Source organism: Sylvia atricapilla, unplaced genomic scaffold (assembly GCF_009819655.1).
Source record: "Sylvia atricapilla isolate bSylAtr1 unplaced genomic scaffold, bSylAtr1.pri scaffold_168_arrow_ctg1, whole genome shotgun sequence".
Lineage (NCBI taxonomy): Eukaryota > Metazoa > Chordata > Aves > Passeriformes > Sylviidae > Sylvia > Sylvia atricapilla.
In genome coordinates, this window is record NW_027077096.1 from 807 (window position 1) to 24,886 (window position 24,080).

Sequence of the window (24,080 nt, forward strand, 5' to 3'; positions counted from 1 at the left end):
TTTTTCCATTCCTTTTCTCTTTTTCCTCTTTTCCTCTCCCGTCCGTCCGTCCGTCCGTCCGCGGCCCTCCCCGCCCCTCCCCTGCGCCGTGTGTCCGTCCGTGGGTGCGTCCGTCCGTGCGTCCGTCCCTCACCTGCCGTCGTCCCGCCGGCCCTGGGCCGGGTGGACCCAGTTGTTGTCGTGGAGGCCGGTTCTGCAGCCCGGCGCGTCGCGGTCGGGCCGGCGGCAGCACATCCAGTAGGACCTGCCGTAAGGAAGGTCGTGGTGATAGGGTTTGGGGTGCCAGCGGCACAGCGACACGTCCCCCCGCTCGTATCGCTTCTTGCACTGCTTGCAGGGGTCGTCCCGGTACAGGGGGTCCCGGTTCCAGCGGGAATCCGTGGCCTGCACGCCGAAAGTCTCGATGATGGATTTGAAATAGTGGCAGGAGCATTTGAGGGCGGCCAAGGCCTGCGTGGGCAGGTAGCTGAAGATCTTCACCATGACGTGCTCGGGGAGCAGCAGCATGTACTGCCGCGGCTCCAGCAGCCGCTGGATCTTGAATCGGATCTCCAGGAAGTCGTGAGAAACGTGACGGTACAAGCGGCACAGCGCCGGGTCACCGGCAGGCTCCCGACCCGCTGTCCCCGCTCCCGCCGCCGTCACCGCGGCCGCCGCCGGTTCCTCGCGGCGTCCCGGCAGCAGAAAGAGCTGCCCGGGCGGCGGCGGCTCGTCCGGCAGCCTCACCGTCTCCTCCGTCACCTGCTTGGCGCTGTCCTTGCCGAAAAACACGCACTGGTCCACCACGCCCGTCACCACCACGTCCACGTGGAAGCCGGACGCGCAGTCCCGCGTCGCCGCCGTCGTCGCGCCCTCGGCGGGACCGCCGGGAGCTTCCGCCGCGGCGCTCGCCGCCGTCGTCTCGTCCGAGATGTCCTTGTCGCCCGGTTTGGCGGCCAGCAGCAGCCCCACGCCGGCCCGAGCGGGGCTGACCAGGCGGTAAAGGTCGCAGGTGATCTGGTCCTTGGCGCCCAGCGCTCGGGGACGTTCGGGGACGGCGCCGGCGGCCGCGGAGGAGGAGGAGGAGGATGAGGAGGATGATGAGGAGGTGGCGGCGAGGGGTTCGCGGCCGCTGGAGATGCGGAAGGCGATGCGCACCTCGCCGGGCCCCGCGGCGGCGGCGGCTCCCGGCGCGCACTCAGCGGCGGCACCGGCTCCTCCCCGGTACAGGCCGTTAGGCCGAGCCCCGCCGCGCTCCCGGTGCTGCTGCTGCGACTCGAACTGAGCCACGGCCGCCGCCACCCGCCGGCACTCGGGGCCGCCCGGAGCCTCCAGCAGCACCAGCGGGGCCGGGGCGCCGCAGGGCCGGGGGAGGCTCTGCAGGGCCAGCGCCGCCCGCCGCTCCACCAGCGCCACCATCTCCGCCACCGACAGCAGGTCCGGAGCGTCGCCGCCGCTGTCCCCGACGCCGTCGCCGTCTTTAGGGGCGTCCCTCGAGGAGGTGTCGCCGGCCCAGGGAGCGCCTCTGGGGTCGTGGCAGCAGCGCCGGCGCCGCTTGGCCTTGGAGCTGTCGCTGCCCCAGTTGCCTTTGACCTTCATGGTGCTGGCGCGGCCTCCCCCGGTGCCACCGCCGCCGCCGGTGGCACCGGTGGCACCGCCGCACTGGTGCGCCACGAAGAAAGCCACCTTCTCCTTGGTGTTGCCCGGTTTGATCACGTACCAAGTGTCCAGCAGCACCCGGCCGTCCTCGGCCGCGGCCGCCGGCGCCGGGCCGGGCTCGGGGGGTTCCGGCGGCGTGTTCTCGGAGGGGCGACAGCCCCCCGAAGGTTTGCGGGGGGCCGCGGGAGCGGCGGCGGGGGCGCATGGTTTGTTCTGCGAGAAGGTGCCGAAAGGGCGCGGGCACCACAGCTGCAGCTGCGGGAAGGCGTTGGGCTCCATCAGCGCCGCCGCATGGCACCGCGGCCGCGCCGCCGGGGCCGCCCGGGCCTGCGGAGAGACGGCGGCTGACGACGGGCGGCGGGGACGGCCGCCGGGGACACGCGGGGACATCGCGGGGACATCGCGGGGCCGCGCCCCGATTCCCACGCGCGCCCCGCCCGAGCCACGCCCCCTCTTCGCGCCCCGCCCCCGCGAGGAGGCCACGCCCCGCCCCGCCCGTTTAACGCCTCCCTCCCGCGCGCGCCGGGCCGCCGGCCAATCAGCGCGCGGCGTTCGGGCCGTGCCCATATATGGACGGCGGCGCGCGGCGCGGCGAGGGGGCGTGGCCACAGCGACGGGCGTGGCCTCGAAGGGGGCGGGGCGAAGCGGCCCCGCCCTGCCCGCGCCGCCGGTCCCGGTCCCGCGTGGGGCCCGTGGGGGGGCGCGGGGGGGGAAAACGGGAGCCGGTTTCCCGAGGGGGGGAAAACGCGTTCCGAGGCCCGGCCCCGCCGCGCCGCGCCCGCGGGGACCGCACCGGACCCGCCCGGCGCCCCCCGCGCGGCGGCTGAGCGGCCCCGTGCCCCTCGCGCCGGCGCTCGGTGCCTCGGCGGGATCCCCCGAGCCCACCCCGGGCCCCCGCCGTCCCCTCCGTTAGGCCCCCTGGCCGCTCTCGGCCGCCCACCCGCGGGCCCCGGCCGCTCCCCGGGGCTCGCCCCGCGCCGCTCGGTGCCCGCGCCCCTCCCCCGCTCCCCGGGCCCCACCCGGTGCCGCCGCCCCTCCCCCGCTCACCGGGCAGTGCCGGGCGCGGCCGCTCCGCCTCTCCGGCCGCTTCCGGGGTGCCGCGCCGCGCCTGCGCCCTCGCCCGCCGCTCCCCGCGCCTGCGCCGCGCGGGGCATCACGGGAGCCGTAGTTCGGCCGCGCGCGGGGCGGCGCCGCGCCGCGGGGAATGCCGGGAGTTGGAGTTCTCCCCCAGTGACCGCGCGTCACCCCTGGGCGTCACGTGGTGGGTTTATTTTTGGGGTACAAAGCTCGGGGACCGTCCCCTCCCCCACGGTGTCCCCGAGGTGTCAGACCCCCGCCCCCCAAAACAACCCAAATTCCCCCAATTTCGCCCGAAATTCATCCAGAGACACAACCCCCGCACCCCGAACTCCTGGAGACCCGGCCCCCCCTGAGCCCCCAGGTGTCCCCCCAGCACCCACAGGTGTCCCCAGGTGTCCCCAGGTGTCCCCCCAGCACCCTCAGGTGTCCCCAGGTGTCCCCCCAGCACCCACAGGTGCCCTTCAGGTGTCCCCAGGTTCCCCCTCAGGTGCCCCCAGGTGCCCCCTCAGGTGTCCCCAGGTGTCCCCAGGTGCCCTCCAGCACCCACAGGTGTCCCCCCAGCACCCAAAGGTGTCCCCTCAGGTGTCCCCAGGTGCCCTCTCAGCACCCACAGGTGTCCCCCCAGCACCCACAGGTGTCCCCAGGTGTCCCCAGGTGCCTCCTCAGGTGTCCTCTCAGGTGTCCCCAGCTGTCCCCAGGTGCCCCCCAGCACCCACAGGTGTCCCCAGGTGCCCCCCCAGCACCCACAGATGTCCCCAGGTGTCCCTAGGTGCCCCCTCACGTGTCCCCAGGTGCCCCCCAAACACCCACAGGTGCCCCCTCAGGTGTCCCCAGGTGTCCCCCCAGGTGACCCCCCAGCACCCACAGATGTCCCCAGGTGTCCCTAGGTGCCCCCTCAGGTGTCCCCAGGTGCCCCCCCAGCACCCACAGATGTCCCCAGGTGTCCCCAGGTGTCCCCCCCACGTGTCCCCAGGTGTCCCCAGGTGTCCCCAGGTGCCCCCGCCCCTCAGCAGCCGCTCTCGGCCACCGGGCGCTGCCCCGGCCGGGAGTGTCCCCTCGGGGGGGCCCTGGGGGGACCGGGGACACCCAGGCGACACCGCTGCCACCCCCGGCGGACCTCAGCCTGCACCTGCGGGAGGGCGGGCATGTCGCGACAGGAGCGACACCGCGGCCCCGTGTCGCGACAGCGCGCCCCGGCGGTGACTCACCTCCTTGTTGGTGAAGCAGTAGAGGACACTGACCACCAGGCCCTGGGTGGGGAGGGGACACCTTGGGGACACCTTGGGGGGGCTCCTGGGGCTTCGGTTGTCCCCCCCCCGATCACCCCCCACTGACCCCATTAAAGCCCCGTTTGATTGTCACCTCGCTGTCCCTGTGTCCCCTCAATGTCCCCACCTGGGCCAGGTGTCCTGGTGTCCCCACCCATACCAGGTGTCCCCACCTGACCTGGGTGTCCCTATGTCCCCCCCCAATGTCCCCACAAGGCCCAGGTGTCCCCACATGACACAGGTGTCCCCACCTAACCCAGGTGTCCCTATGTCCGCCCACAATGTACCCAACATGACCCAGGTGTCCCCACCCATACCAGGTGTCCCTGTGTGTCCCTCCTCCAAATGTCCCCACCCATACCTGACCCAGGTGTCCCTGTGTACCCCCAATGTCCCCACATGTCCCAGGTGTCCCCAGGTGTCCCCATGTCCCCTCCATGTCCCCACGTCCCCTCGCTGTCCCCTTGTCTCCCCGGTGTCTCCGTGTCCCCCCGCAAATGTCCCCACCCATACCTGACCCAGGTGTCCCCCAGGTGTCCCCGGTGTCTCCGTGTCCCCTTGGTGTCCCCGTGTTCCCTCACAATGTCCCCAACATGACCCAGGTGTCCCCACCCATACCAGGTGTCCTCACCTGACCCAGGTGTCCCCGTGTCCTCCCCGCAGTGTCCCTACCTGACCCAGGTGTCCCCACCCATACCAGGCGTCCCTGTGTGTCCCCGTGTCCCCCCCAAATGTCCCCACCCACACGTGTCCCCGGTGTCCCCGCGGTGTCCCGGTGTCCCAGGTGTCCCCTCACCTGCGCGGAGGTGAGCAGCAGGTGCAGGCAGAGCCGTGCCAGCCGCAGGCCGCCGCCGCCCTCCCCCTCCCCGGCCAGGGCAAAGACCACCTCGTGTACCCCCAGCAGCGGGATCAGCGTCAGCGTGGAGCGCGCCAGCCTGGGGACAGGGGACAGGGGACACTGGGGACACTGGGGACAATGGGGACAATGGGGACATTGGGGACATTGGGGACAGCGGGGACATCGGGGACACTGGGGACATTGGGGACATTGGGGACATTGGGGACATTGGGGACATCGGGGACACTGGGGACATTGGGGACATTGGGGACATTGGGGACAGCGGGGACATTGGGGACACTGGGGACACTGGGGACATTGGGGACACTGGGGACAATGGGGACATTGGGGACATTGGGGACAATGTGGACACGGGGACATCGGGGACATCGGGGACATTGGGGACATCGGGGACATCGGGGACATCAGGGACATCGGGGACACTGGGGACACTGGGGACAGTGGGGACACGGGGGCACGGTGACACGGGGACACGGGGACAGGGGACAGGGGACGTCGGGGACATGGGGGACAGTGGGGACATTGGGGTCAGCGGGGACATTGGGGACAGCGGGGACAGTGGGGACATTGGGGACATCAAGGACATCGGGGACATTGGGGACATCGGGGACATCGGGGGTCACCGCGGGGACAGGCCCGGGGACAGGGACACACCTGTGACACACCCAAGGGACACCCCAGGGCACGGGGACACACCTGGGACACACCCGGGGATGAGGGAGCCCTCGGGGACAGGGTGTCCCCACGTGCCGCAGGTGTCCCCACCTCCCCCGGGTGTCCCCACGTGCCCCGTGTCCCCACCTCCCGCAGATGTCCCCACCTCCTCCAGGTGTCCCCACCTCCCCCAGGTGTCCCCACCTCCCCCAGGTGTCCCCACGTGCCCCGTGTCCCCACCTGAGGCGCGTGTCCCCGCGGGACACCTGGTGCGCCCGCACCTTGGCCACCAGGATCCGCACGATCCGCACGAACACCACGAAGTTCACCTGGGCGGGGAGGTGACACACCTGAGGTGACACACCTGAGGGGACACACCTGAGGGGACACACCTGAGGGGACACACCGCCACCCCCCTCCTCGTGATGTCACCCACCGCCACGGCCACCAGGATGGGACAGCGGATCACCCACCACACGGCCACCTTCTCATTGCGCTCCCAGCACCTGCGGGGACGTGTCACCTGTGTCACCTGCGTCACCTGCGTCACCTGTGTCACCTGGGCGCGGCCGGGGGCGGGGACAGGTGCGCTCACCCCTCGTTCTCGTACAGGTACCTCAGCACCACCCAGGGCACCACGAAGAGCACGGGGACACCTGCGGAGGGGACACACACCTGGCTGGGGGGGACACAGAGGCACCGGAGGGGACACGGGGGACATGGGAGGACAGGTGATGTGGTGACACAGTGAGAGCTGGCAGGTGACACAGGTGACACAAGAAACACAATAACACGGTAACATGGTGACACAGTGACACAGGTGACACAGGTAACACAATAACGCGGTAACGCAGTGACACAGTGACACGGGGACAGTGACACAGTGACACAGTGACACAGGTGACAGGTGACAGGTGACAGACCCCAGCCCAGCAGCAGGAAGGCGGGCAGGCAGCGGCGGCCGGAGGTGGCGGTGACACAGGTGACACAGGTGACACAGGTAACACAATAACGCGGTAACGCAGTGACACAGTGACACAGTGACACAGGTGACAGGTGACACAGGTGACAGACCCCAGCCCAGCAGCAGGAAGGCGGGCAGGCAGCGGCGGCCGGAGGTGGCGGTGACACAGGTGACACAGGTAACACAATAACACAATAACGCAGTGACACAGTGACACGGTGACAGTGACACAGTGACACAGGTGACACGGTGACACAGTGACACAGGTGACAGACCCCAGCCCAGCAGCAGGAAGGCGGGCAGGCAGCGGCGGCCGGAGGTGGCGGTGACACAGGTAACACAGGTAACACAATAACACAGTAACGCAGTGACACAGTGACACAGTGACAGTGACACAGTGACACAGTGACACAGGTGACAGGTGACACAGGTGACAGACCCCAGCCCAGCAGCAGGAAGGCGGGCAGGCAGCGGCGGCCGGAGGTGGCGGTGACACAGGTGACACAGGTACCACAATAACGCGGTAACGCAGTGACACAGTGACACGGGGACAGTGACACAGTGACACAGTGACACAGGTGACACAGTGACACAGGTGACAGGTGACAGACCCCAGCCCAGCAGCAGGAAGGCGGGCAGGCAGCGGCGGCCGGAGGTGGCGAGCAGGAGGCGCAGCAGGAACAGCCCCTCGCCCATGGCCCACGCGTAGTTGGCGCCCACGCAGTACTGCGCCACGCTCTGCGCCACGCGACACGCGGGGCCCGCCTGCGGCGACACGGCTGTCCCCTCCTGCTGTCCCCGACCGGCTGTCCCCTCCCCAATGTCACCTCCCTGCTGTCCCCTCCCGCTGTCCCCTCCCTGCTGTCCCCTCCCCAATGTCCCCTCCCTGCTGTCCCCTCCCGCTGTCACCTCCCCGCTGTCCCCTCCCTGCTGTCCCCTCCCTGTTGTCCCCTCCCGCTGTCCCCTCCCGCTGTCCCCAGGGTGTCCCCTCCCGCTGTCCCCTCCCGCTGTCCCCTCCCCAATGTCCCCTCCTCGCTGTCCCCTCCTCGCTGTCCCCTCCCGCTGTCCCCTCCCTGCTGTCCCCAGGGTGTCCCCTCCCGCTGTCCCCTCCCGCTGTCCCCGACCCGCTGTCCCCAGGGTGTCCCCTCCCTCCCGCAGGTGTCCCCAGGATGTCCCCTCCCTGCCGTGGATGTCCCCCGCTGTCCCGCAGGTGTCCCCAGGATGTCCCCCGCTGTCCCCTCGCTGTCCCCCGCTGTCCCCCGCGCACCTGCATGCCCAGCAGCTGCAGGGGGTGGCCGTGTCGCTGTCCCCGGCGGTGGCCGTGTGGCAGCAGCGCGTCCCGGGTCAGGATGGCGGCGGCGCGGAGCGCGAACGACACGAACAGGTTTGCGTGGATCAGGTTCCGCGTGCAGCGCAGGCGCCTGGGGACACGGGGACAGCCCTGGGGACACTGGGGACACCCCTGGGGACACTGGGGACACCACTGGGGACACGGGGACAGCCCTGGGGACAGCCCTGGGGACACCCCTGGGGACACCCCTGGGGACACGGGGACACTGCGGACACGGGGACAGCCCTGGGGACACGTGGACACCCCTGGGGACACCCCTGGGGACAGCCCTGGGGACACGGGGACAGCCCTGGGGACAGCCCTGGGGACACCCCTGGGGACAGGCCTAGGTGACACTGCAGCGGGGACAGTGACACGGGGACACTGGGGACATCCCCTGAGGGACACCGCCATGGCGGGGGGCAGCGGCACGAGGGGGTGACAGTGACGGTGCCCCGGGTGTGACAGTGTCCCCCAGGTGTGACAGTGTCCCAGGTGTGACACAGCCCCAGGTGTGACAGTGTCCCAGGTGTGACAGTGTCCCCCAGGTGTGACAGTGTCCCCGGTGTGACAGCCCCAGGTGTGACACAGCCCCAGGTGTGTCACTGTCGCAGGTGTGACAGTGTCCCCCAGGTGTGACAGTGTCCCAGGTGTGACAGTGTCCCAGGTGTGTCACTGTCGCAGGTGTGACACAGCCCCAGGTGTGGCAGTGTCCCCGGTGTGACAGCCCCAGGTGTGACACAGCCCCAGGTGTGACACAGCCCCAGGTGTGACACAGCCCCAGGTGTGTCACTGTCGCAGGTGTGACAGCCCCAGGTGTGACAGTGTCCCAGGTGTGACAGTCCCAGGTGTGTCACTGTCCCAGGTGTGTCACTGTCCCAGGTGTGACACAGCCCCAGGTGTGACACAGCCCCAGGTGTGACAGTGCCCCTCAGGTGTGTCACTGTCCCAGGTGTGTCGCTGTCGCAGTGCCCGTACCTGAGCAGCAGCAGCAGCAGCAGCGCCACCAGCAGCGCGACAAGGGACAGCGAATAGCCCACGGTGTAGAGGAGACGGAACTGCTCCAGCAGCCAGGCCTGGCGCTGGGGACAGGGACAGCGACAGGGACAGGGACAGGGACAGGGACAGCGACAGGGACAGGGACAGGGACAGGGGACACGGGGGACACGGGGGACACGGGGGACACGGAGGACACGGGGACAGGGGACACGGGGACAGGGGACAGGGACAGGGACAGGGGACACGGGGACAGGGACAGGGACAGGGACGGGGGGGACACGGGGGACACGGGGGACAAAGGGGACAGGGACAGGGACAGAGGACAGGGACAGGGACAGGGACAGGGACAGGGACAGGGACAGGGGACACGGGGGACATGGGGACGCGACACAGGGACAGGGGACGAGGGACACGGGGGACACGGGGGAAAAGGAGGACATGGGGGACATGGCATGGGGACACAGGGACAGGGAGGACACGGGGGACATGGACAAGGACGGGGGACACGGGGACAGAGGACACGGGACATCGGGACATTGGGGACACAGAGGACATGGCGTGGGGACACGGGGACAGGGGACACAGGGACATGGGCGACACAGGGGACAAGGGGGACACAGGGGACAGGAGGGCAAGGGGAACACGGGGACACGGCACAGCGTGGGGACAGCAAGGGACACGGGGCACGGCAGGGGACACGACACGGCACAGGGGACACGGGGGGGGTGACACATGTGACACATGTGCCAGCACGGCGCGACACCGCGGAGCGCCACACGGTGTCACACGGAGCGCGGTGTGACACGCGCGGGGCACAGCACGACACGGGGGTGACACACGCGGGGCGCAGCGTGACACGGAGCGCGACACAGGGACGGGGCACGTGGCGTGTCGCAGCGTGGTGGCACCACACGGTGTCACCGCACTGTGTCACCGCACTGTGTCCCCCCGCTGTCCCCGCCGTGTCCCCGCATTGACCCCTCGCTGTCCCCTCCCTGTCCCCTCGCTGTCCCCTCGCTGTCCCCGCCCTGTCCCCCTCTGTCCCCTCGCTGTCCCCTCACCTGCAGCGGCTGCACCTGCGCCAGGTCCTCGCACTGGGAATTGTCCTGCCACGTCCTGCCGCTGTCGTCTGTCACCCAGCGCCCGTCGGGGCCACAGCGCCGGGCCACCACCCCGCCCTGCACTGCGACAGCGCCGCTGTCACCCGCGGTGTCCCCGGGCTGGGGACAGTCCAGATGTCCCCCCGTCCGGGGACAGTCACCCGCTGTCACCCCGGTTGGGGACAGTCCCGATCCCCCCGGGGTTGGGGACAGTCCCCCGATGTCCCCCCGTCTGGGGACAGTCACCCGGTGTCACCCCGGTTGGGGACAGTCACCCGCGGTGTCCCCGGGCTGGGGACAGCCCCCGCTGTCACCCCGGTTGGGGACAGTCACCCGCGGTGTCCCCCCGTCTGGGGACAGTCCCCCGATGTCCCCCCGTCTGGGGACAGTCACCCGCGGTGTCCTCCCGTCTGGGGACAGTCACCTGGTGTCCCCCGGGGTGGGGACAGTCCCCCGATGTCCCCCCGGTTGGGGACAGTCACCCGCTGTCCCTCGGGCTGGGGACAGTCCCCCGCTGTCCCCCCGTTGGGGACAGTCCCCCGCTGTCCCCCGCTGTCCCCCGATGTCCCCCGATGTCCCCCGCTGTCCCCCGCCGTCCCCCGATGTCCCCGCGGGCGTTACCTCGGTGGTACCAGGGCAGGTACCAGGGGCAGGGGACAGTGACAGTGCTGTTGGGGACAGCGTCACCCCAACACGCGTACAGGTCAAAGCTGCGGTTACACACGGGGCCTGGCGGGGTCACGGAGGGGTCAGGGCGTGTCCCCAAGGTGTCCCCGAGGTGTCCCCGCGGTACCCCCCGAAATGTCCCCGCGGTGTCCCCGAAGTGTCCCCCCGAAATGTCCCCGAGATGTCCCCAAAGTGTCTCTGAGGTGTCCCCGCGGTATCCCCCGAAATGTCCCCGAGATGTCCTCGCGGTGTCCCCCTGGTGTCCCCCTGGTGTCCCCCTGGTGTCCCCGAGATGTCCCCAAAGTGTCCCCGAAGTGTCCCCCGAGATGTCCCCGAGATGTCCCCGAGGTGTCCCCGAGGTGTCCCCGCGGTGTCCCCAAAGTGTCCCCCCGAGGTGTCCCCAAGATGTCCCCGAGGTGTCCCCAAAGTGTCGCCGAGGTGTCCCCAAGGTGTCCCCCCGAAATGTCCCCGAGATGTCCTCGCGGTGTCCCCAAAGTGTCGCCGAGGTGTCCCCAAGGTGTCCCCCCGAAATGTCCCCGAGATGTCCTCGCGGTGTCCCCAAAGTGTCCCCCCGAAGTGTCCCCCCGAGGTGTCCCCGAGATGTCCCCAAGGTGTCCCCCCGAAGTGTCCCCAGGTGTCCCCGTGTCACCTGCAGGGGGCGGGGCCAGGCGCAGGTGCAGCTCGCAGTTGTGGCGGTACTGGCGCCACGCGGCCACGGTGGCCTGAGCGGAGCGTTCCTGGGGGGACAGAGGGGACAGTGGGGACACTGGGGACACTGGGGACACTGGGGACATGGGGGACAGAGGGGACAGAGGGGACAGAGTGGACAGTGGGGACATGGGGGACATCGGGGGCATGGGACATTGGGGACAGCAGGGACAGTGGGGACACGGAGGGGACATCGGGGAGAAGGTGGGGACATCGGGGGGACACCACGGGACATCGAGGGACAGCGAGGGATGGAGGGGGACACCGGAGGGGACATCGGGGGACATCGGGGGACATCGAGGGGCTCTCACCTCTGCTCCAGGCGGGGCGGGGGTCGCTGCCTGCTGGCCCATGGTGTCACCTGCGGCTCCCGGGTGTCACCTGCGGCTCCCGGAGTGTCACGCGGGTGGCGGTGTCGCTGTCCCCAGCCCGTGTCACCGCTGCCGGCTCCGAGCGTGGCTTTGTCACCCTCGGGTGGCACCGGCGCGAGCTGGGACCGCCCCCGGGAGGGGCGGGGGGCTCGGGAGGAGCCTCGGTGTCACCCGCGGGGTCCCAGTGTCACCTGGGGGGGTCCCGGTGTCACCAGCGGGGTTCCAGTGTCACCTGGGGGGGTCCCAGTGCCACTTACGAGGGTCCCGGTGTCACTCAGGTGTCCCCCCACCTGTGTCCCGGTGTCCCCCAGTGTGTCCCCAGTGTCCGCCATTGTCCCCCCAGTGTCCCCCAATGTGTCCCTAATGTCCCTAACAGGTGTCCCAGTGTTCCCCTGGGGTGCCCCCAATGTCCCCCGGTGTCCCCAATGCCCCCAGGTGTGTCCCAGTGTCCCCCAGTGTCCCCCAGGTGTGTCCCAGTGTCCCCAGGGTCCCCAACCGCGTGTCCCCAAGAGCAGGGGGCGTGTCCCCATGGAAAAGAGGGGCGTGTCCCCAAGGGAAGGTGGGCGTGTCCCCAAGGCAAAGTGGGCGTGTCCCCAAGGCAAAGCGGGCGTGTCCCCAAGGAAAAGGGGGCGTGTCCCCAAGAGAAGGGGCATGTCCCCAATGCAAAGTGGGCGTGTCCCCAAGAGCCGGGGGCGTGTCCCCAAGGCAAGGTGGGCGTGTCCCCAAGGGAAGGTGGGCGTGTCCCCAAGGCAAAGCGGGCGTGTCCCCAAGGGAAGGTGGGCGTGTCCCCAAGGCAAAGCGGGCGTGTCCCCACCGCAATCCCCAGCGCTCCCACCAGGGGGCGCCCCCGGGGCAGAGCTGGGCGTGTCCCCGGTCGCGGTGACGTCATCATCGCGCGCCGCGGGCCGGCCCCTCCCCCCAGGATGGTGGCGGGCGCGTTCCCGTTGGCCAAGCTGCTGACGCTGGGCGCGCGCCAGCTGAGCCGGCCCCTGGCCGCGCGCATCAAGGCGGGGGCGCGCGCCTCGCCCTTCTTCCGCACCTACATCTGCCTGCCCCCCGCCCAGCGTGAGTGACAGCGGGGACAGAGAGGGGACAGAGAGGGGACGGCCGGGGACAGCCCGGGGACACCTGGGGACAGCGGGGACAGAGAGGGGACAGAGAGGGGACAGCCCGGGGACAGCCCGGGGACAGCCCGGGGACACCGCCCGGAACGGGGGACAGGGGTCATGGGGGAGTGGGGACACCTGGGGTCACTTGGGGACACCTGGGGACACCTGGGGACAGCGCGGGGACAGCGCGGGGACACCGCCCGGACTGAGGGACAGGGGTCATGGGGGAGTGGGGACACCTGGGGACACCGGGGACACCTGGGGACAGCCCGGGGACACCTGGGACACCTGGGGACACCGCCCGGACTGAGGGGCAGGGGTCAGGGAGGGAGTGGGGACACTTGGGAACACCTGGGGACACCGCGGGGACAGCCCGGGGACAGCCCGGGGACACCGCCCGGAACGGGGGACAGGGGTCATGGGGGACTGGGGACACCTGGGGTCACTTGGGGACACCTGGGGACACCTGGGGACAGCGCGGGGACAGCGCGGGGACACCGCCCGGACTGAGGGACAGGGGTCATGGGGGAGTGGGGACACCTGGGGACACCGGGGACACCTGGGGACAGCCCGGGGACACCTGGGACACCTGGGGACACCGCCCGGACTGAGGGGCAGGGGTCAGGGAGGGAGTGGGGACACTTGGGAACACCTGGGGACACCGCGGGGACAGCCCGGGGACAGCCCGGGGACACCGCCCGGAACGGGGGACAGGGGTCATGGGGGACTGGGGACACCTGGGGTCACTTGGGGACACCTGGGGACACCTGGGGACAGCGCGGGGACAGCTCGGGGACACCGCCCGGAATGGGGGACAAGGGTCAGGGAGGGGTCATGGGGGAGTGGGGACACCTGGGGACACCTGGGGACACCTGGGGACACCTGGGGACACCGGGGACAGCCCGGGGACACCGCCCGGAATGGGGGACAAGGGTCAGGGAGGGGTCATGGGGGAGTGGGGACACCTGGGGACACCGGGGACACCTGGGGACAGCCCGGGGACACCTGGGACACCTGGGGACACCACCCGGACTGAGGGGCAGGGGTCATGGGGGAGTGGGGACACCTGGGGACAGCCCGGGGACACCACCCAGACTGAGCAACAGGAGTCAGGGAGGGAGTGAGGACACTTGGGGACACCTGGGGACAGCGCCTTGACTAAGGGACAAGGGTCATGGGGGAGTGGGGACACCTGGGGACATTCGGGGACACCTGGGGACACTTGGGGACACCGTCCAGAATGAGGGGCAGTGGTCAGGGAGGGAGTGGGGACACTTGAGAACACCTGGGGACACCGCGGGGACACGCTGGGGACACCTGGGGACAGCGCCCTGACTGAGGGACAAGGGTCATGGGGGAGTGGGGACACCTGGGGACACCTGGGGACACAGCCCGGAATGAGGGGCAGGGGTCAGGGACCAGTGGGGACACCTGGGGACAGCTGGGGACACTTGGGGACACCTGAGGACACTGGGGGGACCCTGCCCCAGCCCCTCCTTCCAGCCCTTGGTTTGCCCGGTGAGGGTGAGGAGGGGTCCGGGGGGGTGACAAGGACCTTGGGGACACCTGGGGACACCTGGGGACACCTGGGGACCCTGTGCTGGGGGCGGGGTGGTTCTGGGGGAATCTGGGGAGGGGATTTGGGGGATTAGGAGGTTGGTTTGGGGGGATTTAGGGATGGATTTTGGGGCATTTCCGGCCGGATTTGGGGCGTTTCTCGGCGCCGATCTCTCCCCTCACCTGACACCATCACCCCATTGTATTCTTTTATTTTTTTTTGGGGGGAGGAGCATCACTCCCTAAACCCCGCCCCCCCTTTCCTCCCCCTGCAGTTTACCACTGGGTGGAGATGAGAACCAAAATGCGCCTTTTGGGGTTCCGGGGCGCCGCGGTGAAGCCCCTGAACGAGGAGGCGGCGGCCGAGTTGGGGGCCGAGCTGCTGGGGGAGGCGCTGGTCTTCGGGGTCGGGGGTCTGTGCCTCTACCTGGAGTACCTGAGGCAGGCGGGGCAGAGCCGGCGGCGCGAGGAGCACCTGGAGCAGAGCCTCAGCGACCTGCGGCACGGGCTGCAGCGCCTCCAGGACGAGCTGGAGCTGCTGCGGGCGCAGGGACACGCCCAGGGCGGGGCTGGACACGCCCAAGGTGTGGCTGGGCACGCCCAAGGTGTGGCTGGACACACCCAGGGTGTGGCTGGACACGCCCCAGGAAGCTCAGGACACGCCCCAGGAAGCTCAGGACACGCCCAAGGTGCGGTTGGACACGCCCAGGGAAGCTCAGGACACGCCCCTGCCCAAGCTGTGAATGTATCTGCTGCTGGCCCCACCCCCTCCGGCTCTGGCCCCGCCCCCGAGGGCTCAGGACACGCCCCTGTGGGGACAGGCCACACCCCCACGCATTAAACAAAGCGGTTTTGGTGTTTTGCTCGCGGTGCCTTTAAGGGGAGGGGCTAAAGGGAAGGGTGGGTGTGGCCAGAGTGGGGTGTGGTCACTACAATGGGTGGGGTCAGGTGAGGAGAGCGGTGATTGGCAGACAGGTGCTGAAGGGCGGGGCGGAGTGGGCGTGGCTTCTTTCACCGGGGGCGTGGCCACGAAAGCCCCGCCCCCCAAATCCACAAAGGTCCAGTAGAAAAAAACTTTATTGGTGATGGGCGGGGCCAAGCCCCGCCCCCAAAATAACCCAAAATAACGTGAAAAACCCAAAAGTGGCTTAAAAACGACCCCGGGGTGGGGGGAGGGGGTGAGAAAGGGGGTGGGGTCTCCCTTTGCCCCTCCCCCCGCGTGTAAAAATCGGGGTCCTCGCTCGGCGGTGGGGGAGGGGCACAGTGTGTGGGGGAGGGGTCCCAGGCCCCTCCCCCCGCAGGTAAGGCACAGCCTGGGGGCGGGGCCCGGAGACCCCCAGGGGCGGTGAGGGGGTGAAATGGTGAGGGGGGGGGAGGGGGGGATGGGGGGAGGGGTCACAGCCCCCCCAAAAAGCCCCACCCCCCCCAAAATCCGGGCCCGTGCCGTGGGGGAGGGTCAGGGTCCGCTCCGTTTCCGCAGCTCCGTCACGAACGCTGGGGGGGGAGGGGACACCGAATGGGTCGGGGGGAGGGGTCGTTGTCACCGTGACCCCTCCCCTCCCCCAACCCCGCCCCTCCCCCCCGATTTCCCCTCCCCCCACCTTCAATAATCTCCTCCTTCAGCTTCTGCAGTTCCCTGCGCACCTCCTCCAGCAGCTCCTGGGGGCGGGGGGAGGGGCACGGGGTGAGGGGTGGGGGGCCACGCCCCAGAGCCCCCTCCCCCACCCAAAAAACCCCCCAAATCCCCCTCCCCCAAAGCGGTACCAGTTTGAAGCGCTCCAGGTCCAGTTCACTGTGGGCCTCGGGGGGAGGGGCTGGAGCGGCCGATTTCATCCTGGGGGCGGGAAATAATTAATTGGGGACCCCCTCCCACCCCCCAAAGACCCCTCCCCCCAAATCCCCCCTCCCCCCACACCCACCTGGGCAAGGTGGAGCTGGATTTTTCCCAGGGTCTCCTCACGGGCTCTGTGGGGGCAGGGCAGGGGGTGAGGAGCCCCGCCCCCCCAATTCCCCTCCCCCCCCTTTCCGGTTCCGGACTCCAGCTCCCGGCGTGCCCCGCGCGCTCGCGCCCCGCCCCCACCGCGGGGCACGCCGGGAGTTGTAGTCCGCGCTCACCCGCCGTCCTCGCTGGCTCCGCCTCCTCCTGCCAAAAACACGGGCACGGGGGGGAGGGGCAAAATATGGGGAGGGGGCTGGGCTAAAGGAGGGGGGAGGGGAGAGAGGAGCCCCCTCCTCAGAATTGTTATGGGGGGAGGGGTGGGGGTACTGACGTTGGTGACGTCATGGTCCTTCTTTGGCGTCTCCGTGGCTTTTCTCCTGGGTGGGGGAGGGGAGAGGGGGGAGGGGTCAGGTGGGAAATGAGGGACCGACCCCTCCCCCAATTGAGGCGCCCCCTCCTCACCTGCGGGCCAACATGGCGCTCATCTCCTCCATCAGGCCGCCCCCGGCCCGGGGGGCTCCCTCCGCTTTCGGGGGGGCGCTGGGGGTCTCATCCTGAGGGGGGAGGGGACACACGGGGGGGTGAGCACTGACCCCCCCCGTAATTACCCCCCCCGCCCGCTGTTAATGAATTCATTAGCGCCATTAACTCACCTTGGCCACTCTCCTGAGTTTGGCGCCCGCGATGGCGGCGGCGAAACCCGCGACCCCCGCCCCGGGACCCCCCCCCGGGACCCCCCCCCGCCCCTCCCCCCGCGGGAGCCCCCCCCGGCAATGGCGGCGCCGGGGGGACCCCCGGGCGGGGGGGGGGGCGGGGGCGGGCCGGGGGGCGGGGGCGGGCCCGGTGGGGGGGGCGGGCCGGGGGGAGGGGGCGGCGCGGCGGGGGGTCCTGCAAAACACAAATCGGGGGTGGGGTCAGTGGGGGGACACGCCCCTTTTTGGGGGGGAGGGGTCAGGGTTAAAGCCCCGCCCCCGGAACTCACCTGAGCGGCGCTCGGATTCGTCCGTCAGCGGCCTGGGGGGAGGGGGAGGGTCAGGAACCCCCCGGGAGGGGACCCAGTGCCCCCCACCCAAATTCGGGGTTCTCGAGTGTCCCCCTCCCCAGTCCCAGTGCCCCCCCCCCAAATTCGGGGTTCTCGAGTGTCCCCCACCCCAAACCCGGTGTCCCCCTCCCCAAATTCAGTGTCCCCCACCCCAAATTGGATGTCCCCCCACCCAAACCCGGTGTCCCCCTCCCCAAATTCAGTGTCCCCCCTCCCCAAATTCGATGTCTCCCCCCACCAAACCCGATGTCCCTTCACCAAATCCGGTGTCCCCCTCCCCAAATTCGGGCTTCCCGCGTGTCCCCCTCCCCAATCCCGGTGTCCCCAATCCCGATGTCCCCAATCCCGGTGTCCCCCCCTCACCTGTCCCCCTGCTCCGGCGGCTCGGGGCCGGAACCATCGAGCTCGGGCCAGCTCAGGGCCGTTCCTGGGGGACAAAGGGACACACACACGTGTTTTGGGGACACGGGGACACACACACGTGTTTTAGGGGACACAGGTGTTTTGGGGACACACACACACACGTGTTTTGGGGAACACGGGGACACACACACACACACACACACACGTGTTTAGGGGACACACACGTTTTGGGGACACACGTGTTTTGGGGACACACACATGTGTTTAGGGGACACACACGTGTTTAGGGGACACACACGTTTTGGGGACACACACGTGTTTTGGGGACACACACGTGTTTTGGGGACACACACGTGTTTTGGGGACACACACACGTGTTTAGGGAACACACACACATGTTTTTGGGGACACACACGTGTTCGGGGCGCTCTCAGCCCACGGACTGACCCTGCTCCAGCGCCTGCAGCGCCCCGAGCACGGCGGCGGCGAAGCGCGAGGCGTCGCCGGGGGTCCCGAAGCTGAGCCCCCAGACCCGGCGGCCCTCGCGCCACTGGTGGAACTGGGCGGTGGCCTGGCTGTAACGCAGCCCCCGGCCCAGGGGACAGTTCAGGACCACCTGGGGAGGGGAAAGGTGAGGGGTGAGCCCCCCCGGGAGAGGGGTGAGCCCCCCAAAAACAGAGATCCACCTCCGAGGTGGAATGGGGGGGGTCGCACAGAGAGCTCCGCCCACCGAGGTGCAGAGACCGCCCCCCCAGGTGAGCCCCACCCGTGAATGACCCCCCCAGGTGAGCCCCGCCCCTCCATGACCCCCCAGAGCCCCCCGCCACCCCGGGGTGCTCCACAGACCCCCCCATTTTCACCATCTCCCCCACCCACAGGTGTATGCCCCGCCCCCAGGTGCTAACCCCGCCTCCGGTGTAAGTCCCGCCCCAGGTGTTAGCCCCGCCCCCCGGTGTAAGCCCCGCCCCCAGGTGTTAGCCCCGCCCCCAGGTGTGTGCCCCGCCCCAGGTGCTAACCCCGCCCCCAGGTGTGTGCCCCGCCCCCCGGTGTAAGCCCCACCCCTCCAGGTGCTAACCCCGCCCCCAGGTGTAAGCCCCGCCCCCAGGTGTAAGCCCCGCCCCCAGATGTTAGCCCCCCAGGTCTTAGCCCCGCCCCTCCAGGTGCTAACCCCGCCCCCAGGTGTATGCCCCGCCCCCTCCGGAGCTAGCCCCGCCCCCAGGTGTTAGCCCCGCCCCAGGTGTAAGCCCCGCCCCCCAGGTGTTAGCCCCGCCCCAGGTGTTAGCCCCACCCCTCCATGTGTCTGCCCCGCCCTCCAGGTGCTAACCCCGCCCCCAGGTGTTAGCCCCGCCCCCAGGCGCTAACCCCGCCCCCAGGTGTTAGCCCCGCCCCCATGTGTTAGCCCCGCCCCCATGTGTTAGCCCCGCCCCATGTGTTAACCCCGCCCCCAGGTGTATGCCCCGTCCCCTCAGGTGCTAGCCCCGCCCCCAGGCGCTAACCCCGGCCCCCGGTGTGTGCCCCGCCCCAGGTGTGTGCCCCGCCCCCCGGTGTTAGCCCCGCCCCTCCGGTGTTAGCCCCGCCCCCAGGTGCTAACCCCGCCCCCAGGTGTATGCCCCGCCCCCAGATGTGTGCCCCGCCCCGGTGTAAGCCCCGCCCCCTCAGGTGCTAATCCCGCCCCCTCAGGCGCTAACCCCGCCCCCAGGTGTGTGCCCCGCCCCTCACCTGCTGCTCGGGCCCCAGGCGCCGCCCCACCAGGCGGAAGGTGTTGGTGCTGGGCTGGTGGAACAGCTGGACACAGCTGGGGCTGGGCGGGGCCCCCCCCGGCGCCGCGCCCCCCGCGGGGACCCACAGCTTCGGACCCTCGTCATACAGCAGCACGGCGGCCCGGGCCGAGCACAGCGCCCGCTCGCTGCGGGGACCCCAAAACGGGATCGGGGTCACCCCAAAACCGGGATCGGGGTCACCCCAAAACCGGGACACCCCAAAACCAGGATGGGGAGACCCCCGGGATTGGGGTCACCGCGGCCCGGGCCGAGCACAGCGCCCGCTCGCTGCGGGGACCCCAAAAACCGGGATCGGGGTCACCCCAAAACCGGGACACCCCAAACGGGATCGGGGTCACCGCGGCCCGGGCCGAGCACAGCGCCCGCTCGCTGCGGGGACCCCAAAAACCGGGATCGGGGTCACCCCAAAAACGGGATGGGGAGACCCCAAAACCGGGATCGGGGTCACCGCGGCCCGGGCCGAGCACAGCGCCCGCTCGCTGCGGGGACCCCAAAAACGGGATCGGGGTCACCCCAAAACGGGACACCCCAAAACCAGGATGGGGAGACCCCCGGGATTGGGGTCACTGCGGCCCGGGCCGAGCACAGCGCCCGCTCGCTGCGGGGACCCCAAAACGGGATCGGGGTCACCCCAAAACGGGACACCCCAAACGGGATCGGGGTCACCCCAAAAACGGGATGGGGAGACCCCAAAACCGGGATCGGGGTCACCGCGGCCCGGGCCGAGCACAGCGCCCGCTCGCTGCGGGGACCCCAAAACCGGGATCGGGGTCACCCCAAAAACGGGATGGGGAGACCCCCCCACCGAGATTGGGGTGACCCCAAAACCGGGATCGGGGTCACCCCAAAAACGGCATCGGGGTCACCCCAAAACCGGGATGGGGAGACCCCAAAACCGGGACACCCCAAAACCAGGATGGGGAGACCCCCGGGATTGGGGTCACTGCGGCCCGGGCCGAGCACAGCGCCCGCTCGCTGCGGGGGGACCCCAAAACGGGATGGGGAGACCCCAAAACCGGGATGGGGAGACCCCAAAACCGGGACACCCCAAACGGGATCGGGGTCACCGCGGCCCGGGCCGAGCACAGCGCCCGCTCGCTGCGGGGACCCCAAAACGGGATCGGGGTCACCCCAAAACGGGACACCCCAAACGGGATCGGGGTCACCCCAAAACGGGACACCCCAAAATGGGGACACCCCAAAAACGGGACACCCCAAAACCGGGATCGGGGTCACCCCAAAAACGGGATGGGGAGACCCCCCCCCCCGAGATCGGGGTGACCCCAAAACCGGGATCGGGGTCACGCCAAACGGGGATGGAGAGACCCCAAATGGGCACGGGGTGACCCCAGAAACAGCGATGGAAAGACCCCCGAGATTGGGGTGACCCAGCAAAGGGGGTTGGACAGACCCCAAAGGGGCACAGGGGTGACCCCCCGCCATGGGGAGACCCCTGGGATTGGGGAGACCCCAAACGGGGACAGGGGTGACCCCCTAAAGGGGGGTGGAGGAACCCCCGAGATCGGGGTCACCCCGAAAACGGGCACCGGGAGACCCCCGGGATTTGGGGTCCCCCCCCAAAGAAGCCGGACCCCTCCCAAACTGGGGCTGGAACCCCCCAAAATTTGGGATTTCCCCCCCCCCCATGGGACCTCAGGGACCCCCGGGGCTGCTCCAGGGACCCCTCCCCCTTTTTTTTTAGGGACCCCCCGAACCCTGGGGCACCCCTGGGTGCTCCCTCCCCTCCCCCCCCCGGACATCCCCAAATTTCCCCCCCGCACCCCAAAACCTCCCCCCGCCCCCCCTTTTCCTTCCTCTTCTCCCCGGGACACTCCTCCCCCACTGCCAGTGCTCCCAGTAACCTCCAGTGACCCCCAGTGCCTGTTCCCAGTGCTCCCAGTGACCCCCAGTAACCCCCAGTAACCCCCAGTGCTCCCAGTTCCCGCTCCCAGTTCTTCCCGTCCCTTTCCGTGCCCGCTCCCAGTTCTCCCAGTGCCCCCAGTCCCGGTTCCCAGTGTCCCCAGTGCCGATTCCCAGTGCCCCCAGTGCTCCCAGTCCGGGTTCCCGGTGTCCCCGGTGTCCCCAGTGTCCCCAGTCCCGGTGTCCCCAGTGTCCCCAGTCCCGGTGTCCCCAGTGCTCCCAGTGTCACTTCCCGGTTCTCCCGGCGCTCCCAGTGCCGCTTCCCGGCGCTCCCAGTTCCGGCTCTCCCCGCTCCCAGTTCTCCCAGTGCCCGTTACCGGCGCCTCCCGCCGCCCGTTACCGACGCCGGTACCGCCGGTGGGGCCGCCCCGTGCCCGTTACCGGCTGCCCCAGTTCTCCCAGTACCGACCCCCGGCGCTCCCAGTTCTCCCAGTACCGATCCTCGGCTCCCCCAGTTCTCCCAGTACCGATACCCAGCTCTCCCAGTTCTCCCAGTACCGACCCCCGGCGCTCCCAGTTCGCCCAGTTCCCGCCCCCAGCGGCCCCGGTACCGAGCCCCGGTGCCCCCCGCTCCCGGTGTCGCTCCCCGCAGCCCCCCAGCGCCGGCGGGCGGGGCTCCCAGTCCCTCCCAGTCCCTCCCAGTTGCTCCCAGTCTCTCCCAGTCTCTCCCAGTCGCTCCCAGTCTCTCCCAGTCGCTCCCAGTCGCTCCCAGTATCCATCCCCGCTCACCTCATGCTGGCGGCGGCGGCCGGTCCGGGCCCTTCCGGTGGCGGCGGGGGCCGGACCCGCCGGTCCCGGCGAGAGGCCCCGCCCCCCATGGCCTGGGCCCCGCCCACCGGCCCCGCCCCTCTCGGTAACGGCGACCGTGAGGCGGCCCCGGGCCCGTCGAGGACCGGTAACGTCCGGTGTCACCCCCAGTGTCCCCTCAGTGTCCCCCCGGTGTCCTCCCGGTGTCACCCCAGCGTCCCCCGGTGTCACTCCAATGTCCCCCAGTGACACCCTCAGTGTCCCCCAGTGCCACCCCAGTGTCCCCAGTGTCCACCCGGTGTCCCCCCAGTGTCCCCCCGCGCTCTCCGGCTCTGGGCACCGGGAGGGTCCTGGGGGGACACACCGGTGTCCCCGGGGCCGGTTCCCCATTCCCGAGTCACCGGTGCCGGTTCCCGGTTCCCCATTCCCGGTCCCTCCCGTTCCCGGTGCCGGTTCCCGGTGCTGGTTCCCGGTGCCGGTTCCCCGTTCCCGATGCCCGGTTCCCGGTGCCGGTTCCAGTCCCTACCCCCGGTGCCCCGCTCCCGGTGCCCCAGTCCCGGTGCCCCAGTCCCGGTGCCCATCCCCGCCTCCCCGGTGCCCATCCCCGCCTCCCCGGTGCCCATCCCCGCCTCCCCGGTGCCGGCCCCGCCCCTTGGCCCCGCCCCCGCCGCCGCCGCCGCCCTTTGTCCGGGCCCCGCCATGGCGCCGCGGTGATGCGCGGCGGGGCCGGACCGGGCGCGGCGGGGCCGAGCGCTACCGGGAGCCCCATGCGGGGGCCGCCGCCATGGGGCAGGTCCTGGGCTTCGCCCACTGCAGTACGGAGCGGGCACCGGGCACCGGGAACGGGAACCGGGAACGGGAACGGGAACGGGAACGGGAACGGGAGAGGGAACTGGGAACGGGAACCGGGAACGGGAACCGGGAACAGGGAACAGGGAATCGGCACCGGGAGGGGCCGGAGATGGGGAAACGGGGAACGGGGAACGGGAACGGGGAACGGGGAGGGGCTGCGGGAGGTACCGGGGATGGGGAACCGGGAACCGGCACCGGGAATCGGCACCGGGAATCGGCACCGGGAACGGGAGGGGCTGGGAATGGGGAACGGGGAATCGGCACCGGGAACCGGGAATCGGCACCGGGAATCGGCACCGGGAGTCGGTACCGGCAGCATGGAACAGGGAGGGGCCGGGAAGCGGCACCGGGACTGCGGGAACCGGGAGGGACCGGGCACGGCAGGACTGGGAGTGGCCGGGGATGGAAACGGCACCGGGAACCGGGAACCGGGGATGGAAACGGCACCGGGAGTGGCCGGGGATCGGGGCAGCACCGGGAGGGACCGGGCACGGCAGCACCGGGAGTGGCCGCGATGAGGGAGCGGCGATGAGCGCTCCGGGAGTTACCGGGGATGGCGGGACCGGGGGGCACCGGGACTGCGGGAACCGCGCCGGGGGAACCGGGCATGGGAGGTACCGGGGACAAAGGTGTCCGGGCCGACGGTACCGGGAGGCGCCGGGGACACGGGAACCGGGACTCGGAGGCAGCGGGAGCCCCGGGGATGGGGACACCGGGGACACCGGGGACGGGGACACCGGGAACGGGACAGACACCGGGAACGGGACAGACACCGGGGACGGGACACCGGGGACGGGACACGGGGGTTCCCGGACCGAGGTCGGGGGTCCCCCAAATTCGCGCCCCCCCCCCCAGAAGAGGCTCCGTCCACGGCCTCCACCACCCCGGACTCCACCGAGGGTGAGCGGCGCCCCCCGGGCCGGGGTCTGGGGAGGGGGGAGAGAGCCGCGACCCCCCCGAGCCCCCCAAAACCGCCCCGAGCCCCCCAAAACCGCCTCGAAACCCCCAAAACCGCCCCGAGCCTTCCCCGAGCCCCCCAACCCTGCCCTGAACCCCCAAAGCCCAAACCTTTCCTGTGAAACCCCAAATTCTCCGGAACCCCAAAACCCGCCCCCCGAACCTCAATATCCCCT

General features: G+C 70.2%; 5 protein-coding genes across 7 annotated transcripts in view; 2 read left to right on the forward strand and 3 right to left on the reverse strand.

The window, feature by feature from the left end:
- FBXO46 (F-box protein 46) lies at positions 1-21,093 on the reverse strand. Of its 2 annotated transcripts, none has more exons than XM_066340253.1 (2): positions 21,090-21,093; positions 1-1,982 (listed from the first exon to the last, which is right to left on the reverse strand). In XM_066340253.1, exon 2 carries the CDS (start codon positions 1,915-1,917, stop codon positions 130-132), a length of 1,788 nt encoding a protein of 595 aa, XP_066196350.1. In that variant the 5' UTR covers positions 1,918-1,982; positions 21,090-21,093; the 3' UTR covers positions 1-129. The 2 variants fall into 2 exon arrangements, with proteins under 2 accessions (XP_066196350.1, XP_066196349.1); XM_066340252.1 differs by lacking the exon at positions 21,090-21,093 and adding an exon at positions 2,686-2,759 and having other exon boundaries at positions 1-1,965.
- GIPR (gastric inhibitory polypeptide receptor) lies at positions 3,721-11,619 on the reverse strand. The gene is made up of 13 exons (XM_066340254.1): positions 11,578-11,619; positions 11,208-11,295; positions 10,476-10,621; positions 9,854-10,012; positions 8,772-8,875; positions 7,731-7,884; positions 7,075-7,228; positions 6,095-6,155; positions 5,936-6,005; positions 5,740-5,828; positions 4,783-4,921; positions 3,927-3,968; positions 3,721-3,847 (listed from the first exon to the last, which is right to left on the reverse strand). The coding sequence occupies exons 1-13, from the start codon at positions 11,617-11,619 to the stop codon at positions 3,725-3,727; spliced, it is 1,371 nt and encodes a 456-aa protein (XP_066196351.1). The 3' UTR covers positions 3,721-3,724.
- On the forward strand, positions 12,503-15,161 carry OPA3 (outer mitochondrial membrane lipid metabolism regulator OPA3). Of its 2 annotated transcripts, XM_066340257.1 has the most exons (3): positions 12,503-12,702; positions 14,579-14,887; positions 14,993-15,161. In XM_066340257.1, exons 1-3 carry the CDS (start codon positions 12,561-12,563, stop codon positions 15,142-15,144), a joined length of 603 nt encoding a protein of 200 aa, XP_066196354.1. In that variant the 5' UTR covers positions 12,503-12,560; the 3' UTR covers positions 15,145-15,161. The 2 variants fall into 2 exon arrangements, with proteins under 2 accessions (XP_066196354.1, XP_066196353.1); XM_066340256.1 differs by having other exon boundaries at positions 14,579-15,161.
- VASP (vasodilator stimulated phosphoprotein) lies at positions 15,503-22,166 on the reverse strand. Its single transcript, XM_066340255.1, has 14 exons — positions 22,078-22,166; positions 19,367-19,553; positions 18,095-18,263; positions 17,648-17,711; positions 17,225-17,256; positions 17,021-17,130; positions 16,896-16,988; positions 16,705-16,796; positions 16,574-16,619; positions 16,419-16,446; positions 16,223-16,268; positions 16,068-16,137; positions 15,905-15,962; positions 15,503-15,797 (listed from the first exon to the last, which is right to left on the reverse strand). The coding sequence occupies exons 1-14, from the start codon at positions 22,164-22,166 to the stop codon at positions 15,760-15,762; spliced, it is 1,122 nt and encodes a 373-aa protein (XP_066196352.1). The 3' UTR covers positions 15,503-15,759.
- RTN2 (reticulon 2) overlaps positions 22,165-24,080 on the forward strand; it is a 7,612-nt gene continuing 5,696 nt past the window's right edge. Inside the window, exons 1-3 of the mRNA XM_066340250.1 lie at positions 22,165-22,243; positions 22,650-22,910; positions 23,803-23,847. Coding sequence (XP_066196347.1) covers positions 22,165-22,243; positions 22,650-22,910; positions 23,803-23,847 — 385 coding nt within the window. The remainder of the gene's footprint in view (positions 22,244-22,649; positions 22,911-23,802; positions 23,848-24,080) is intronic.